This window comes from Mytilus trossulus, chromosome 8 (genome assembly GCF_036588685.1).
Source record: "Mytilus trossulus isolate FHL-02 chromosome 8, PNRI_Mtr1.1.1.hap1, whole genome shotgun sequence".
Taxonomy (NCBI): Eukaryota; Metazoa; Mollusca; class Bivalvia; order Mytilida; family Mytilidae; genus Mytilus; species Mytilus trossulus.
This window is the reverse complement of record NC_086380.1, coordinates 15,524,646-15,544,065: the sequence shown is the minus strand read 5'-3', so window position 1 is coordinate 15,544,065 and position 19,420 is coordinate 15,524,646. Positions and strand designations below refer to the sequence as shown.

Below are 19,420 nucleotides of genomic sequence, written 5' to 3'. Positions count from 1 at the left end.
TATTTGTTGTTTCAAAATATATCTAACACTTATGCATTGAGTTTTGTTTCTGTATTTGACTTTTCTAAAATGTACACTTTGCAATCCACAAATTGTAATTTTAAGGAGAGCAAATTGTGCCTTGTTGCATGGCACATCATAGTTAAATTGAAATGTAATTTAACATCAAAACCAAACTCCAGAGAAAACTAAAATGGAAAGTATTTTTCTCAAAAGACAATTCCAAAGCTCTTACACTTGAAAAGAATGTAAAAAAACTGTCGTTAAAGATGCAAAAAAAAAACCCAAAAGGATAACTCTTTTATTGTTTATCGTCATCTGAAATTTAGAATAAATTCACCATAGAAACCAGGACTAAATTGTGTATATACGCCAGACGCGCGTTTCGTCTTCAAAAGACTCACAATGCCTTCATCATAAAGAAACAACTATCGTCTTACTTAAATGTTAGAATGACCTCTTTTAACGGTTTTTTAGAAGCTGTTTTTGCTGTATATATGTTTTGGAAACATTGTTACGTGCGTATATCAAGAAGTAATGAATAACATGTTGAATCCTTTTAAGCAGGTGATTTATAAACTATTCTACTATTTTACTTTACAGAAGATAAAAAAGGACTGAAAAAGAGAATATATATAGTGTTTTTCATGGTAGAACAATTAAACAGAGAATTTAATATTGAATGTTACATTTAAAGTATTTGAAACATCCACTTCCGAGTATCTGCAGCATTAATGGCTTCTTATGTGTAAAATAAATGTTACAAAATTGTACATACCGAAACAAGGAACTCTAGCAAACGATACTTGGTGTTTTCGTAATTGAGTGTTTTTGTGTCATTAAAATACTACTAAAAAATCTAAATAAACACCAACATTCACTTAGAAGTATTATACTCAAGGCAAATGACAATGCATTTTTCATAAGATAGCTTAAATCATAAAAGTCTTGAATCTTATGCCTTCAAAAGTTTCACAACATATTTGGAACCAAAAACTGATCTGGATTTTTCAAAAACCTAAAAATGTTCTGTACAACCTTGCGTAGAGCATTCCAGTCCTTTTTTTCCAACAAATTGATCCTCGTATGGAAATAGAGAGGCAGATTGCCTCTTAGTATGTGATAAATGATACTGTAACACATTGAAGCAACTCTTAAAGAAAGTTTTTCATCAGTCCATTCCGAATCATCTGGATGAATTTCACATTCCCAGAAAAGAATATTTTTGAGATGGTACGAAGTAAATTCTTGTCTTGATCCTTGCGAACACCACATTTCTCTAAGTTTTTTCAAAATGCGTTGACTTTTTTTACGACAGGTTCCACCCAAGTCGGCACCATCTAGCAGTTTCTGTTCACATATGACGAACGACAGAGACCAGTACTCTGGATCTTTAGCAACTAAGTGTATTCCTTCAGTTTTTATCTCTTGAATCTTTGTACAGGTTGGCCATCTTGCTCCTGGTCTGGGCCAACCAAACGCTATGCTGAAAGGAATGTGTCCTTCAATGAGAGGTGCAAGATCGACGCTTATCTTTTCGTCTGTAGTTGGATGTTTAATCATCAATGTAGTTGCAGGTGAATCGGATAATCTATCCACGTTGACATATTGGCGTATTCTAGGTATCACAAATGCTTCACTGACGAGTGCTTTAAACCATCTTTTAACATTTAAAGATATTAGGTATTCATCAATTGTCAAACAGGCCAGACCGTCATTTAAACGTTCATTGTTCCAATTGGGTATTTGACCTGGTATCCGTACAAAGGTTTTTCCAGCTGGGGGACAAGGCTGTTGTGTCAATGTTCTAGCTACTTCCATTTTTCTATGACATTTATGGCAAGCCAATCCTTCACTAATACGTGTACTATTTGAATTTTGTATATGTTCTGGGATCTGTGTAGATTTGTTTTCAATTGGAGGACAACGCACTTGTGTCGATGTACGAGCTATTTCTTTATTTCTTTGAATTCCATAAAAAGGATACGGACTATGCGTCCAATCGAGAGTTGATCCTACATCCAAAATTACACAAAAATCAAACTCATCTGCTCGAGACACTTTAAGATCAGTATAAAAGCTTCCAACATAAAATGGTTGTTTTTTAAAGCGTCTGTCTAAATTATGAACGTACTCCAAGATTTCTCTGACAATGGAATTCACAAAAGCTGCGTTTTCTCTTATATTGTGTGTTGTAATCATCACTTTGTCTTTGTAAAATTTATTTAACATTATATTATCCATCTTTACAGGTAAATGTTAATGACAATTGTGAAATGAATGTTTTTATGTCTTCATTCTTGTATAATAGAATATGGTATCGTGTTCCCGATATAAAAACTGACAGAGTAAGTTTCATATCTAACAATAGGTCTGGTGTAACTTTGTCTACAATGGTGTCATTTGTCGTTGTTGTATCGTTTACTCTTTTACATATTTATAGATAAATTCTTTTCAATTAGATATAAAATTTCCCACAGTATATGATGGACAAGATTAAGGCTTATTCTTTAATACACAAGCAAACTCATCATCAAATATATCAAGCCTGTGGTCATATGAATGTGAAGTACGGTTATCGTACGCAGAACCAGAACTCAATCAATCAAAATACTAAAAAATAAGTGTTTCAGGCATCTATTGTTGTACTCCTAGTGATGAAAACGGTTTTATGACAGGCATACCATCTTTCAATTGATAAGTTATTCCCGGGCTTGCATTTTGGTGGATTTTTCACATATGAAAGGTATTGTGTATTAAAATTCATTTTTAGACAGCCTTCAAGATGGTTTATACGAATATGAAGATTATTTTATACATGTGTTATGGGCTATTCTCTGTTAAACACTCTGTATTTTCATAGCTAGACCCGCATCGGTCCAGAAAATAATGTAATGTTAACAAACAGTTTTTTACTACACGAAATGTTTTAAGCAATTTCACAAAAAATAGCTGAAAGATGTCTGATATTCATTAGATTTATTGAAAGATATATGTACACCGTTGTCAATTGGAGGACAACGCACTTGTGTCGATGTACGAGCTATTTCTTTATTTCTTTGAATTCCATAAAAAGGATACGGACTATGCGTCCAATCGAGAGTTGATCCTACATCCAAAATTACACAAAAATCAAACTCATCTGCTCGAGACACTTTAAGATCAGTATAAAAGCTTCCAACATAAAATGGTTGTTTTTTAAAGCGTCTGTCTAAATTATGAACGTACTCCAAGATTTCATAGCTAGACCCGCATCGGTCCAGAAAATAATGTAATGTTAACAAACAGTTTTTTACTACACGAAATGTTTTAAGCAATTTCACAAAAAAAAGCTGAAAGATGTCTGATATTCATTAGATTTATTGAAAGATATATGTACACCGTTTCAGAAAAGGTATGACTTCAAGCAGTTGAAAATCTACTTTTGGTCAAATTTTGGTATTTTTTTTCATCTTTTCCCCCCTTTGTGCCATATTTTGTAACAAATAAATGCAGATTCTTGCCATGGATTCATCTAAAAGAATCTGCATTTTACCATTTTATACACTGGATTTAAAATCTATGGAAGATTCTGATTACATACATATGCACATTTATGACACAAACAATAAGCTTAATGTTGCAAGAAAGCAAGAAAAGGGGATGGTAATTTTTTTTAAGGAAACTACTGCTACATAATTCACCTCTTCTGTAATAATACGAGTAACATGACGAGTTTCATATGTGGAGAAGGATATATTTTCCATTCCGGAGTACCTTTATGCCACTTTATATGTTGGGGCTCGTGTTGCTTAGTCTTTAGTTTTATGTATTGTGTCTTATGAACTATTATTTGTCTGTTTGTCTCTTTCTTTTTTAGCCAATGCGTTGTCCGTAAGTTTTCGATTAATGAAAAAGTCTAACTGCGGGTACGTTTTAGTATTGGTACTTTAGTCTTTTTTCTTATATTTGTTGATGTGTTTTTTTTTAATCTTTTTGATGAGTCAAGCCTTTATCATGTTTATCAAGTGGAATTTACATTTTGTTTTTATGCTACGCTTTTACAAAGGGAAAAAAAATATTTGTTTTTTAAGTTTGAAAATTTTCCATTTCATCATATTTTGGTTTTCCCGAGGTGTTCAAACTTTGTTATATGATCTAATATGTCTTAATCCGTAATATATCTTCTCATATATTAGAATTACAATTATTCAGAGTTTTATTTTCCCTTTCATGCTTAAATCACACGAGACATCCACGTAGACAGGAGAATGTCTGTTTACCATTTTTATTGGCAAGTTTTCAAAAAATAAGAAACATAAAACGAAACATCAAGGATATATAACAATGATGTGTAAAATAACATAATAATACAGTTATGAAATTTAAGCGAATATTCTTAATAGATGTTGTATCAAATTAAAATTTGATATATCTACATCTATCCCATTTTAACATCTTGTTTGAACTTGTATAATTGATAAAGTTTCGGAAGTATGTAATGTATTTAAAACAAATATGAAAGAATCTAAACAGAATACAAATACCAAGCGTCGTCTCAAGAATTTGCATTGACAAATCGTAACAATAGAGTGAAACAACCACACATTTGTTTTACCTTTTATCTCTTATATCGACTTTAAACATTGAATTTATGGTGTGCCTGTTTTACCTTTATGCAGATCTCTTTTAAAATTGTATACGTCTCTATAAATAAAGGCAATTACTATTGTCCAATAGTCATAATTTAAATAAATGAAAAACAGATCATGGTTAAAAACTAAAAACGTTTAAAACTCATCAGCTATAAGAGAGAGAAAAAAGAACAATTGAAAAAAAAAATTGCTACAAAAAACAAACGCCATATATATAAAAAAAGGACTAATTCTCTTCTGAAATCAGACTGAGACTTCTCTTGAACTGAATTTTAATGTGCGTATTGTTATGCGTTTACTTTTCTACATTGACTAGAGGTATAGGGGGAGGGTTGAGATTGTTATGCGTTTACTTTTATACAGTGGCTAGAGGTATAGGGGGAGGGTTGAGATCTCGCAAACATGTTTAACCCCGCCGCATTTTTGCGCCTGTCCCAAGTCAGGAGCCTCTGGCTTTTGTTATTCTTGTATTATTTTAATTTTGGTTTCTTGTGTACAATTTGGAAATTAGTATGGCGTTCATTACCACTGAACTAGTATATATTTGTTTAGGGGCCAACTGAAGGACGCCTCCGGGTGCCGGAATTTCTCGCTACATTGAAGACCTGTTGGTGACCTTTTGCTGTTGTTTTTTCTTTGGTCGGGTTGCCGTCTCTTTGACACATTCCCCATTTCCATTCTCAATTTTATTAATTGAGATAAAAACTGTCACATTCCCGACTTGGTTCTGACATTTTAAGAAAAATAGCGGGTTGAACCTGATTTGATGGCTAACCAAACCTCTAGCTTGTATGATAATATCTGAAAACTATCATCAAATGACAATTATTAATAAACATATACATACATGTGTTTACATTATAAAACTTTTTTTTTTTTAAACGTAAAACAACAATACCTTAGACTGGTCAAGTACCACGGCGAAGTTCATGTTATGTTTATATGTTTATTATTACAAAGGATGAACAGCTTATCTCCCTTTCTGCACAACAATGAAAGTACTTCAATTCAGTATTTGTCTGATTCTATGGACTCTCCGTATTGACTTTTCCTCGGAGTTCGTTTTTTTTGTGAGTTTACTCTTTACGTACTGCATTTGGGCTATATTGTTGCTGTAAATGTTTTAAACCAGATTCAACCCACCATTTTTTATTATAAAATGGCCTGTGCCAAGAAAATTGCCATTGTTATATTATAATTCGTTTCTGTTACATTTTAATGTTGTGTTTCTGCTGTGTCGTAGTTCTCCTCTTATATTTGATGCGTTTCCCTCAGTTTTAGTTTGAAACCCCAATTTGTTTTTTTATTCTCTATCGATTTATGGTTTTCGAATATCTGTAGACTACTGTTGTCTTTATTTATTGGTGGAGGAAGCTTGCGTGCCTGGCAAAAACCACCGACATTCGATAGTAAAACTGACAATCTTAATCAATTAAGATTTGAGCCTTTTTTATATAAATTGTATTGATATTTTCTCATATCTCAAACTCATTCGTTCAATGTATGTTTACCTGTTTTTGTTAAAATGTTTTTTTGATCGAGTTAAGCCATTTTATTTACTTCTTCATAATGTTAATCTTTATTTCTTTATTAACAGTACTAACTGAAGTGAGAGTGGTGAAGGTTTCAACTTTCTCAGGCGAATTTGGTTATTTATTATAGGCATTTTTGATAGGTCTTCAACGGTTTCGGTACTTATACATCTTCGAATTTCGAATATTTGGCTTAGTAAGGCACATGCAGAAAAGCACTTCAGACGTAATAGATTATTTAACGTGTTGTTTTCAAAATTTTGACGCTTGTTAAAACGTTTGAACCCGTTGCATTTATGCACCTGTTCTAAGTCAGAAGCCTGTTATACAGTGGTTGTCGTGTGGTTCATAATTGTTTTAGTTTTTATCTAGATTTAGCAATTGTATTCCTGTCTGATTTGCTATACATTTGTCATTTTGGGGCTTTTCATAGTCTGCTGGTCGGTGTGAGCAAAGGCTTTGTGTTGAAGACTCTTCTGTGACAAAACGGTCATATTTGGGAATAGGTCACGTTATGTATTAATGTAAACACAATACGATAGGACAGAGGACATGTTACTACAAAAAAATGAGAAATTGATAATAAGGAAGTTGAATAATCCTGATTGTCATATGTTTAGTGTAAAGTCGACCGAGTGTGTCAAAATAGAGAAAAAGATCAGAGTATGAAGCCGTTATTCTATTATCGCTAGTATTCTTAATGTAAGTACTGAATGAAAAATATTGGGTATTCTTTAAAAAGATATCATCAATATATCTAGGTCAAATTAACGGATTTCGCAAGATGCTCTTCTTTTTGTCTTTTATGAGATTAAGAAAGGATTCTGCTTCATTCGAGGACAATGACAGATTAGAAAGTAGGGATTTTGATATCGTCATATTCAGTATGTTTTTGTCTGATAGAATATGTGTGATTGTTCACAAAATACGAATTATTATTTTCCAAAACAAAAACAAAATATATGTACGATTCACATTTTTAGCTCTGCCTAATGAGATTTGTAAGTTGGTAGTCCTTTAGAGCATGAAAAATAGTAGTATGAAAAATATAAAGCGTAGAAAAATAATTTAAAAAAAATCCTGCAAAATGGCAGAGATTGTGATCGAAAATTAATCATTAAATTTCCAATTTTGTTAGAGTCGACATGAGGGACTGACACCACTGGTTGAATATATCTAATCAAAAAATGTTTGAATGCAGTATTTGACTGAAGAAAGAATGGATGTCAACACTTTATAAAAAAATTTAGTCGAACATCTGGATGATCAAGCTATATATCGTTCTCTATATAGAGTTTGGGTCTCCAAAGTAATGACGGCAGATATTTTCGATAACTTTGATGTTAAAATCAAAAGAAAGAAAGACAGATAATGCATTTTTTTTAAATTGCATACTTATCAAATGAACTGCAGTTTGGTGAGACATTCTAAGAAATGTTTTATTCATATAATAACGGGATTATTGGATGTACAACGTTATATTTGTCATTAAAAGAGGACTAGTATACTTATTTGTTGGTTTTATTGTGTTGTACTGTTATTATTTAACATGGAAAGAAGACATTATCAAGATATAATTTTGATATTTTCTCCGAAGAAGTGCTCGATAAAACAGAACGTACAAATATCATATTAGACTTATTCAAATTATATAAAAGTTTTAAGTTTTACAACATGCTATATTATAGATAATGTTCGGGATTATTCAAAAACCTGATCATGTTCTGTTCCACCTGGGCAAGAACTTCTCTATCCTTATTCTCCAGCAAATTGACCCCTGAATGGAAATACAGAGGCAGGTTGTCACATTGTATGTGTTCTATGAGCCGGTAACACATTGACCCAATTCTTTCAGAAAGCTTGTCATTAGCCCATTCTGAATCATATGGATGATTTTCACATTCCCAGAAAAGAATATTTTTAAGATGATATGAAGTAAGTTCCTGTTTCGTTCCTTTTGGACACCACATTTCTCGAAGTTTTTTCATTATCCGTTGACTCATTTTACGACAAGTTCCATTCGAGTCAATTCCACCCACCAACTTTTTTTCGCACATGACAAATGACAAAGACCAGTAAAATGGATCTTTAGCAACTAAGTGTATTCCTTCGGCTAATATCTCGTCAATCTTTGTACGAGATGGCCATCTGGCACCCGGGCGAGGCCACCCAAACTCTGGTTTGAATGAAGCATGTGATTTTATAAGAGGTGTAAGATCTACACTTATTTGATCTCCTACTAGGTAAGGATGGCGTATTATCAGTGTAGTAGCAGGTGACTCAGATAATCGTCTTGCGTCGACATACTGACATATGTGTGGTCGATTCACAGCTTCACTAACGAGTGCTTTAAACCTTCTTTTAACTCGTATAGGTATGATGTGATCATCAATTGTCAAACAAGCTGGTCCTTCATTTAAACGCTCCATATTCCAATGTTCTATTATTCCCGGAATGCGAAAAAGACATTTCCCAACGGGTGATGAAGGCAATGGAATCGGTGTTTTAACCACTTCCATATTTTCACTGAAATTATAATAAGCCGGTGTTCCGGGTGTCCAATTCATAAACGACCCTGCATCTAACACAACGCTATAATCAAATTCGTCTGCTCGAGACACTTTAAGGTGGGAATAATAACTCCCGACATTTAATGGCTGTATTTGAAACCTTTTGTCTCTTTCGTGAACATACTGCAAAATGTCTTGAACAAGAGGTGTCACAAAATTAACGTTTTGGCTTGTTTCGTTTCTTGACATTTTAACATTGTCTTCATAAAAACTATTTAAGATTGTATTCATTTCCATTTTGACATGTAAACAGTAATGATAATTGTGAAATTAAGGCTTTTTATCTACAATCTGACATACTGTGTTATCATCACAGTGTGTAGAGCAAAATCCAAAATTAAAAATAGAAATAGGTATTATATATATGATTTGACAAATTCTAATTCAAGGATTACGTTTGATGTAATTTGATATCATGTATATAATAAAATGTGGAATGAGTGCGATTGAAACAACTTCAATCCAAGCAACAATTTGTAAAAGTAAACCATTAAAGGTCAAAGTTTAGCCTTCAACACGGGCATTGGCAGCTCTTTTCGCTTTCCTTTTTCCTTGAAACTACACGAAAGACTCATAGCAACATTTATCTTATTACTTGATGTCCTCTGGGCCTTTTTTTATAGCTCATAAGGTAAATAAAGGCAACAGTAGTATACCGCTGTTCAAAACTCATAAATCCATGGACAAAAAACAAAATCGGGATAACAAACTAAAACCGAGAGAAACGCATTAAGGTACCATGGGTTTTGCTCATTGTCAAAGGAGAAGTCAAATTTATGAAATACAAAACAATTATTACAACTTTATCTGTTCATTACTTAAAAATGATCATTGAACTGACAATTACTTTGGCGTTGATGTACTTTTATTAGGGTTAAGATAACTAAAGGCAACAGTAATATACCACTATTCATAACTCGTAAATTAATGGACAAAAAACTAAATCGGGGTAACAAACTAAAACTGAGGGGAACGCATTAAATATAAGAGAATAACAACGACACCATATTAAAATGTAACACACACAGCAACGGACTAAGCATTAGACAAAATTCGATTGGAATAACGATTATAACATCAAAACCAAATACATGCATTTGAGATAAAAAAAAAAAAGTACCGTGACACGTCTTATAGTAATGTGAATTCACACTCAAATATAAGAGAAAACAAACGACACAACGGAAACACAACGTTAAAATATTTAACACACATAACCGAACTATGATAAAACAATTGCTAATTTCCTGACTTGGTACAGGACATTTTTAAAGAAAAAATGGTGGGTCGACCCTGGTTTTGTGGCATGCCAAACCTCGCACTTTAATGGCAATGTTAAATATAACATTAAAATGAAAACATAATATTGCAGGGCTACAATACAATAAATAGGAAACGTATTCACAAAGAAACACATAAAAAAAGAAGATGTGGTATTAATGCCTATGAGACAACTATCCACAAATGACCAAAATGACACAGACAGTAGCAACTATAGGTCACCATACGGCCTTCAACAATGTACAAAGCCCATACCGCTTAGTCAGCTATAAAAGGCCCCGATAAGACAATGTAAAACAATTCAAACGAGAAAATTAAGGCCTTATTTATGTAAAAAAAATATGAACGAAATACATATATGTAACACATAAACAAACGACAACCACTGAATTTACAGGCTCCTGACTTGGGACAGGCACATACATAAATAATATGTCGGGGTTTAACATGTTAGCTGGATCCCAACCCTCCCCCTAACCTGGGACAGTGGTATAACAGTACAATATAAGAAAAAACTATAAAAATCAGTTGACAAAAGACACAAGTTGACGTGGCCGGGTACTTATACATCCCGACACAAAAAGACACAATGAACAGATCTGAGAGTGTTCGCAGTTATCTGTCAGTTAGTTCAAAGCCACTAACAACTAGTAAAACAGTTATGCATCTAAAAATAAACTATCAAGATCAAATTTATTCGTTCATTGTGTAATCATACGTTTTTTGATTGAGTTAAGTCTGCCAATTGATATTTTATCGTATGTTTTTATATGTTGTGATGTTATGCTATTGTTTCAGAAAAAGGGAGAAGGTTTGGGCCCATTAAAACGTTAAATCCCGCTGCAAATGTTTGCACCTGTCCTAAGTCAGGAATCTGATGTACAGTAGTTGTCGTTTGTTTATGTAATATATACGTGTTTCTCGTTTCTCGTTTTGTTTATATAGATTAGACCGTTGGTTTTCCCGTTTGAATGGTTTTACACTAGTTATTTTGGGGCCCTTTATAGCTTGTTGTTCGGTGTGAGCCAAGGCTCCGTGTTGAAGGCCGTACTTTAACCTATAATGGTTTAATTTTTGAATTGTTGTTTGGATGGAGAGTTGTCTCATTGGCACTCACACCACATCTTCCTATATCTATCAACCCGTACACATCCAACATCCAATGGATTTAGTGTAAAGACGTCATAAACAGCAAGAGAAAACATGACTTGTGCATTGCCAAGTTACATAAATACTAGATAACAAAATATAAAAGTTCGAAAAAAAAATCATTCAAGTGATTGATTTATACAGTTCACCATCGAAACATTATTACTTTTTCGAATAAGATTGCAGCATGGACACCTAGTTTTTGAATTAAATCCCATTTTTTCACACCGTTAGGGAAAATATGAACATATACCGGCACATGTAAACCAAGCAAGATATACATGCCCGTAAGGATCGCTATATTGTCTCATCCCATGTCCATTCCTTATTTCATTCAGCTTTATTTTATATCTATGACCGTGTTTAAACCACGTAAACAAAGGTGTGTGTTGTTGAAAGCTTTTACATAAGTACCCTAGTACTAGTGATCATGCTGTTTAAATTTTCATCTTACTATGCATTAACAGATCTTTGAATAAATCGCTTTGTCAGGTTACAAGTACAAAATGTATTTTCGATAAAAAAAAAAAAAAGTAGATGAACATTAAGAAGCATATTAAATGATACACAGCTCGTTGATTTTTATTATGTATCTTTATATGCCGTTTCTTAGAATTGATGTTGTTATCATCACGAAAGAAAGAATATTTTAAATTCATTATTATTTTGATTACATTTTTGCTATTTTTGTAATTTAGAAAAAACAAACTTCCGTTATCTAATTATTTATTAAGCAGAATTTTAAATTCCTAAAAAAACAAGACTTAACCCCTCACCTTAAAAAAGCACAAAATGACTGAGCAACTATTAAAGCAGTGAGGTCGTTAATACAAATCAGAATTAAGACACTGAATGGGTCCATCCATGCCCATGCTACGTCAATCTTTAAAGACTCAAATGCTGCTATACACCTATCCGACCTCCATGACAAATATGTTGTTGTCCCCGCAGACAAAGCCCCAAATAACATCGTTTTTGTCTGTAAAAGTCATTACATTAATTGCTTGATAAACGAAATAGGTATAGACAATTCACTTTGAAACTCAACATATACCCTCACGACACTAACCAGGAGGAAATCCTGGATAATCATAGGTCTGTTCTTTGTTCCTTTGGTATTTCAACCAAAGTAGAGAACTGTTTCTTCCATCACTGTATTGGATACCTAAACTACATAAGTGTCCTTACAAACACCGGTATATTGCTGGGTCTTCCAAGTGCTCTACGAAACCTCTTTCTAAATTATTAACATCTATTTTATCAGCAATCAAAGACGGGCTTCAAAGTTATTGTGAAACTGCCTATTCAAGTGGTGGCGTGAATTAGATGTGGATACTTAAAAATTCCAAAGATCTCTTAGAGTACATACAATCTAACTCTCTTTCATCTTGTAACAGTATTAAAACATTTGACTTTTCTACTCTTTACACAAGTATTCCACATTCCAAACTAAAAGACAAATTGAAACAGTTGGTATTACTTTGCTTCATAAAAAAGAATAGCCAACGTAAATACAAGTATCTTGTCTTAGGGAGGGGTAAATCCTACTTTGTAAAGAATCACTCTGATTCAAACAAAAAATTCTCTGAAACCGATATTATCAAGATGCTTGATTTCTTGATTTACAACATATTTGAACGTTTCTTTATTATTATGAGGCTGACTTCATGCGGGAACTTCTGAGGAAGAAAGATACGAAGTTAGCAATATCCTTTAACTCTACTTTCCGCTATATAGATGACGTTCTTTCACTAAGCAATTCAAAATTTGGTGACTATGTGGAACGCATCTATCCAATCGAATTGGAGATGAAGGATAATACAGATACAGTTAAGTCGGCTTCATATTTTGACTTACACCTAGAAATTGACCATGAGGGTCGGTTGAAAACAAAATTTTACGACAAAAGAGATGATTACAGCTTTCCAATTGTGAACTTTCCATTTCTAAGTAGCAACATTCCAGCAGCACCTGCATACGGGGTATATATCTCCCAATTGATACGATATTCCCGTGCTTGCATTTCCTATCATGATTTTCTTGATAGAGGGTTACTGCTCACAAGGAAGCTGTTAAACCAAGAGTTCCAAATGATGAAATTGAAATCATCCTTTCGTAAATTTTACGGACGCCATCACGTGTTGATTGACCGTTATGAAATAACCGTTTCACATATGATATCGGATATATTCCTTACGTCGTAACTTCAATCCCCTTCCTTTTCATGAATGTGACCTACCGAATTAGTCTATTTACCGGATTTGTAATCACATAAGAAACACGACGGGTGCTACATGTGGAGCAGGATATGCTTACCCTTCCGGAGCACCTGAGATCACCTCTAGTTTTTGGTGGGGTTCGTGTTGTTTATTCTTTGGTTTTCTATGTTGTGTCATGTGTACTATTGTTTTTCTGTTTGTCTTTTTCATTTTTAGCCATGGCGTTGTCAGTTTGTTTTAGATTTATGAGTTTGACTTTCCCTTTGGTATCTTTCGTCCCTCTTTTATAGATGAAAATGTGTTTTAATAAAATCGAAAATAAACAAATTAACCATTATTCTGTTATTTTAAAGAATCTAGCAATAAGGTATCAGTGATTTAAATCTATGCATACTTCATAAAATACAAGAAACTCATGTTGACCCTGGTACCTATATTTACTTAAAAATATCATGGCTGGTCACATATATGGTTAAATTTTGTTATATTCAAAGCTTAAAATTGACATGGAAATGGGGAATGTGTCAAAGAGACAACAACCCGACCATAGAAAAAAACCACAGCAGAAAGTCACCAACACGTCTTCAATTTCGCGAAAAATTCCCGCACCCGGAGGCGTTCTTCAGCTGGCACCTAAACAAATATATACTAGTTCAGCGATAATGAACGTCATACTAATTTCCAAATTGTACACAAGAAACAAAAATAAAAATAATGCAAGACTAACAAAGGCCAGAGGCTCCTGACTTGGGACAGGCGCAAAATTGCGGCTTTGTTTCAAAATTTTCCTATAACAACTCTTCACTAATCCCCTAAAATCCTAGATAAAGTCCATAGTTTATTTGTTCCATTTGAACCCATTGCTTGACCATTATACAAATTCATTTTCACAGGTTAAAGACAATAATCTTTTCATCCCATTTCGATTTTTTAAAATTCAAAGGGTCTATCCTTAAGTCATGTTAATCATATTTTTGATAATGGTCTTTGTCTTTATGTTTTTTTGTGGTTTTTTTATACAGATGCAGAGATGGGTCCGATTACTTTCAATGTAATTGATTAAATTACAATTACTTTGTCATTTGTACGATTAAATTAAATTAATCATTACATCATTTCTGAAAGTGTCTGATTAAATTAATGATTACATTGGCAAAGTAATCATGATTACATCTGATTCAAATGAATTTTTTTTAAAGAGCACACATTTTGAATGATGTGTATGAATAAACGTTTACTATACATTGTAACTATAGCATTTTTTAGAAAGGAATTTGTTTGATACATTATAAAATGTTAACTGCAAACTTTATCTATTTAATAAACCACAAAAGTTTACTGTACATACATACATGAACATTGTGTCACTGGTTATCACCCATTATACTTTATCATCATTGATCTCTGAATTATTTTGACTTCAATTGAATATAACTTTATAAAAAGTATGTTGTTTGTCCTCTAACCTATTCCAGACTTTATATGTGTTTAAAGGTGCAGGTTATGGAGGTTAAACTATGATGTAATATTAAAGTTACCAGTTAAAAACTATGTAAAATTTTATGGAATTGTGATTCATATTGCAAACAAAATACAAGTACTAAAAATCATTGCATTTTACATGTCCAGTCCAAATACATACAAAAATTTACTTATTTTAAACAAGATATGTGTCCAACTATTGATTTAGTTTGTGCTAATTAGATAAGTTTTCACTTGTCTAATTAATCTTTTATCATATATATTGTCCTACAGCTATACGCATTGGTAATTGCAATAAAAACAAACATTAATTGTTTTCCTACCTGTCAATTAAAAGTTGACAAAAATCACAAAATTAGCATAAGATTATAATTCAGGGTTAGAGAAAAGTATACCTTGGAAATAACAGTTATTATCAAATAGATAATGTACATCTTTGAATTGTGAATAAATGTACAATATCGTTTAATAAGGGAGTCGTATAATTGTATTGTATGTCTCTTCCTGTGCTAATGATGACTTTTCAATACTGTAACAGTTTACTTTTTACAGAAGTATACAAAACAATTAACATAATTTATAAAGTAAATGAAACTATCTTAACATGTTGAATAACTATTAAAGAAGAAAAACAAAAAGGTTCATTTATTTAACATAAACACAGTTTAAGATTTTTGTAATTGTAATCAGATTGTAATCATAAAGTAATCAGGATTACAGGGTAATTTGAGAAGTAATTGATTAAATAAATTAAATTACATGTAATCAGATTTTTGGCTGATTAATGATTACAATGATTACTGGAAAAATTGTAATCAATTACAGCTGATTAACGATTACAATTACAATTACCCCAAGTCTGTACAGATGACGTAGCTCTGTACTCCAACTCGTTATTGTATCATTGTGCTGTTGCAAAACGTTTAGTACTCCGTATCTTTTATTTCTGCAAATGTGCTTTTTTGGTTTGCTTTTTTGTGTTACATATTTCTTTGTTTTTATAGTGATTAAGATTATAACACGCTGTTGACTGCTGTAACTTTGACCTTTTCACCTATAATGTCTGTTTCTTTAGTTCACACATTGTTGTCAGTATAATGGAATTTGATGTGACCGTCATACAAGTGATAGAGTTAGCTAGCTATAAAATTAGGTTTAAACCACCGTTTTTTTTAAATATGAAATTGCCTGTAACAAGTCAGAAATATGACAAGTGTTACCCATCCCTTTCATGTGTTTGAGCTTTTTATATTGTGTTTGATTAGGGACTTTCCCTTTTAAATTTCAGTACATTTGTAATTTAATTTTTAACACCTGCTTTTAACAAAGTGTATGTGATCACTGATCATTTCGTAATGACAATAGTCAAAAAGTGCACATAAGAACCGAATGATCATGAACACTTGAATACGCTTATATGTATTTTATTCAAGTTTATGCTACGTGTACGTTTCTTTTATAAATATACAAAAAAAAACATTTTTAACATTCTCTCAGAAACAGTATTCTAGTATAAGATAATGTAAATATGGGGTACGACTCTACATTACATAAGAGATTCACTACCTGTATTTATCTAAACAATGGTGTGGCGCCATCACAAACCTTAAAATATTGTGCGCAACCTGGCCAAGAACGTCTTTGTCCTTATTCTCAAACAAATTGACCCCTGTATGGAAGTAAAGAGGCAGGTTGCCACATCGTATGTGTTGTATGAGTAGATGGCACATGGACTCAATTCTTACAGCAAGCTGATCTTTATTCCATTCTTTATTATCTGGATGATTTTCACATTCCCAGAAAAGAATATTTTTAAGATGGTACGAAGTAAGTTCCTGTTTTGTTTCTTTCGGACACCACATTTCTCGAAGTTTTTTCATAATGCGTTGACTCTTTTTACGACAAGATCCATCTGAATCGATTCCAGCTATCAATTTCTTTTCACATGCAACGAATGATAAAGACCAATAATATGGATCTTTGGCAACAACATGTATTCCTTTTATCTCCTGAATCTTGGTATCGGATGGCCATTTTGCCCCCGCTCTAGGCCAACAAAACCTTGGTATGAATGAAGGCTTTGCTTCGATTATGGGTGTGAGATCTACGCTAATTGTTCCTCCAGCAATTTTGGAATGGCAAATCGTCAAAGTAGTTGCAGGAGACTCGGGTAAACCTTGCACTTTGACGATGTCCCGTAATCCGAGTTGATCTATAGCTTTAATGACAAGTTGCTTAAACCATTTTTTAACTTTTAAAGGAATAATACTGCCATCAATTGACAAGCATGCCGATCCGTTATTTAAACCTTCATTTTTCCAGCTTTGTATCAGTTCTGGAACCAGTGCTAAGCATTTTCCTACTGGTGGTGTTGTCAGTGGAATCGATGTACAATCCACTTCTCTGTTTCTATGATATCCATAATAAACCGGCGTTGTATGAATCCAAGAGAGAGATGATCTTGCATCTAACACTACGCTATAGTCAAACTCGTCTGCACGAGAAACTTTTAGACGAGAATAGTAACTACCAACATGTAATGGTTGTGTTTTAAACCGTTCGTCTAATTCATGAACGTTCTGCAAAATGCTATTGACAAGAGGAATCACGAAATCAGCATTGTGCTTAATTTCTAGATTTGTAATTTTCACGTCGTCTTTATAAAATTTATTCGACATGATGTTATTCATGTTTACAAGTTAACCTTGATAGCAATTGTGAAATTATTGCTTTTCCTCTGCATTCTTAAATAACCAGGTATCAATTTCATAGATGAAGGGATTTTAAAATATTGAAATAAGTCTGATGTAATTTAGGCTCATATGATGTATTATACTATTTTCCTTTGATCTTGTTTTGTGATAATTTTCATATCATGCTTCTCGCTTGATACGGAAAAAATATCGCTAGAAACCAAGGAGGCCACGTGGCGTTGCTAACGACATTGACATTGAAATTGACAACGTCGTCATAGGTAAAATAGCGATAAACAGATTATCATTGGTCATCTCAACTCGCTTGCTTTTCTCACTTTCGCTGTACCAGCTCAAGCGAGAAAATCAATCTCGTTGAGATAATCAACGATAATCTATAATAACAAGTTAGACAAAGTAAGAGATGGGAACGGGTTTTTATCGCTCCGAGAGCCATCCATACGTGAAATATATACCGCAATAGGTGAATATTTAGGACGTTTTACGAACAAATCGTGCAGGTGATTAAAGACTAGCAGGAAAGATGTAGTTGAAGAAAAATATTAATTTCAACGCAATTATTAATGTTGTATAACGAAGAATAGCTTTTGTTATTCAGTTTGTCCATATTGTATTGAATTCCACTATGATGCTATCTTTATGCGAATCATGTTAACTGTTGAATAATGATACTTTTACTTTCATTTTCACTGTAGAGCATTTCATTAGATTTGTATATGCGGTGCATTTTCACTGTATATGAATGTTATTCATCTTTATGCAATAAGTTCCTAATTCAGCCGACTTGTTCAAACAATGATTAAAGTAAGAAAAGGGTTTGATAGTACTGACTTTGAGATGGAAAGTTTGATTGAACAATCCATTAAATTCAATAGAATTAATATTTATTTTAAATATAGTACATTGTAGTCATAATATAACAACATGTGGATCATCTAAGAGTTGAAAGTGTTACTGTTTTAGTTTAAAGAAATATATTCTAAAATGAATACCAATTTGATAAAATTCATGTTTCTGCCGTAGTCATTATACGCATGTGCACACAAATTTTATCATTGGATTTCGAGTATAGGTCTATTTACAAAGCAGAAGCATGTCATAGTTTTTTTCATAATTCATCAGCATCTTTATTTAAAGTGCAGTTATATATTTATCCAATGCAATGACACTTCATCGCTGTAAACGTACATCTATCATGTCTATCGAAATAGAATGGGATAAAAAGGGATAAAAAAAACAACAATGCTTTTTTAATATTTTTTTATGAATCACTTCTTGACCAATTTCAACGAGGTTTTGAAGTAAGATTTTTTTATTTTGGGTCCGGTTTTAAATTGGCCCACAGGGTCCAAAATTAAAGTTGAGGTTCTTTGGTAGGCTGAAAACATACATGATTGTGTTTATTATCTTTTGTGTCCATGATTTAACAAGAGTGTGGGGTCCTAAATGTGAAAAAATAAATTCTTTTGAATTTCAATAACAATTGAATATTTGGGGTAATTTGGCATGCTTAATCTCATCGTGTTGTTAATTGTGAGATTTTGGTATTTTGGGGCAAGTTATCGAAATGGTCCACATTGAGGTCCAAAGGGTCCGATATTCAACATTTTCTTTATTTCATCAAAAAATGATGTCTTGCTTAAATGTTGTATACATACTTACCCCAAACTGTTCAGGGTTCGCCCTCTGCGGTAGTATCAAGGGTGCTCTACAACACGTACATCATGTACCAATGCAACTTTATCACTTTTTGTTTTTGACAGAAAAAGTTTGCCCTACACAACCTGACTTGCAATTCATGCTTTGATGACTTTGGATAATTTATATGTCACATGTCGT

General features: G+C 32.8%; 3 protein-coding genes across 3 annotated transcripts; all 3 read right to left on the bottom strand.

The window, feature by feature from the left end:
- Positions 1-972: 972 nt before the first annotated feature.
- Positions 973-2,244, bottom strand: LOC134727384 (protein mab-21-like 3). The gene has a single exon (XM_063591761.1). It carries the CDS (start codon positions 2,242-2,244, stop codon positions 973-975), a length of 1,272 nt encoding a protein of 423 aa, XP_063447831.1.
- Positions 2,245-7,848: 5,604 nt separating this feature from the next.
- On the bottom strand, positions 7,849-8,973 carry LOC134727383 (protein mab-21-like 3). The gene has a single exon (XM_063591760.1). It carries the CDS (start codon positions 8,971-8,973, stop codon positions 7,849-7,851), a length of 1,125 nt encoding a protein of 374 aa, XP_063447830.1.
- Positions 8,974-16,429: 7,456 nt separating this feature from the next.
- LOC134727382 (protein mab-21-like 3) lies at positions 16,430-17,545 on the bottom strand. Its single transcript, XM_063591759.1, has one exon. It carries the CDS (start codon positions 17,543-17,545, stop codon positions 16,430-16,432), a length of 1,116 nt encoding a protein of 371 aa, XP_063447829.1.
- Between the last annotated feature and the right edge of the window lie 1,875 nt (positions 17,546-19,420).

Excerpts from the sequence above, each read along its gene's own strand:
- LOC134727384 (XM_063591761.1), bottom strand. The coding sequence starts at position 2,244 with ATGGATAATATAATGTTAAATAAATTTTACAAAGACAAAGTGATGATT.
- LOC134727383 (XM_063591760.1), bottom strand. The coding sequence starts at position 8,973 with ATGGAAATGAATACAATCTTAAATAGTTTTTATGAAGACAATGTTAAA.
- LOC134727382 (XM_063591759.1), bottom strand. The coding sequence starts at position 17,545 with ATGTCGAATAAATTTTATAAAGACGACGTGAAAATTACAAATCTAGAA.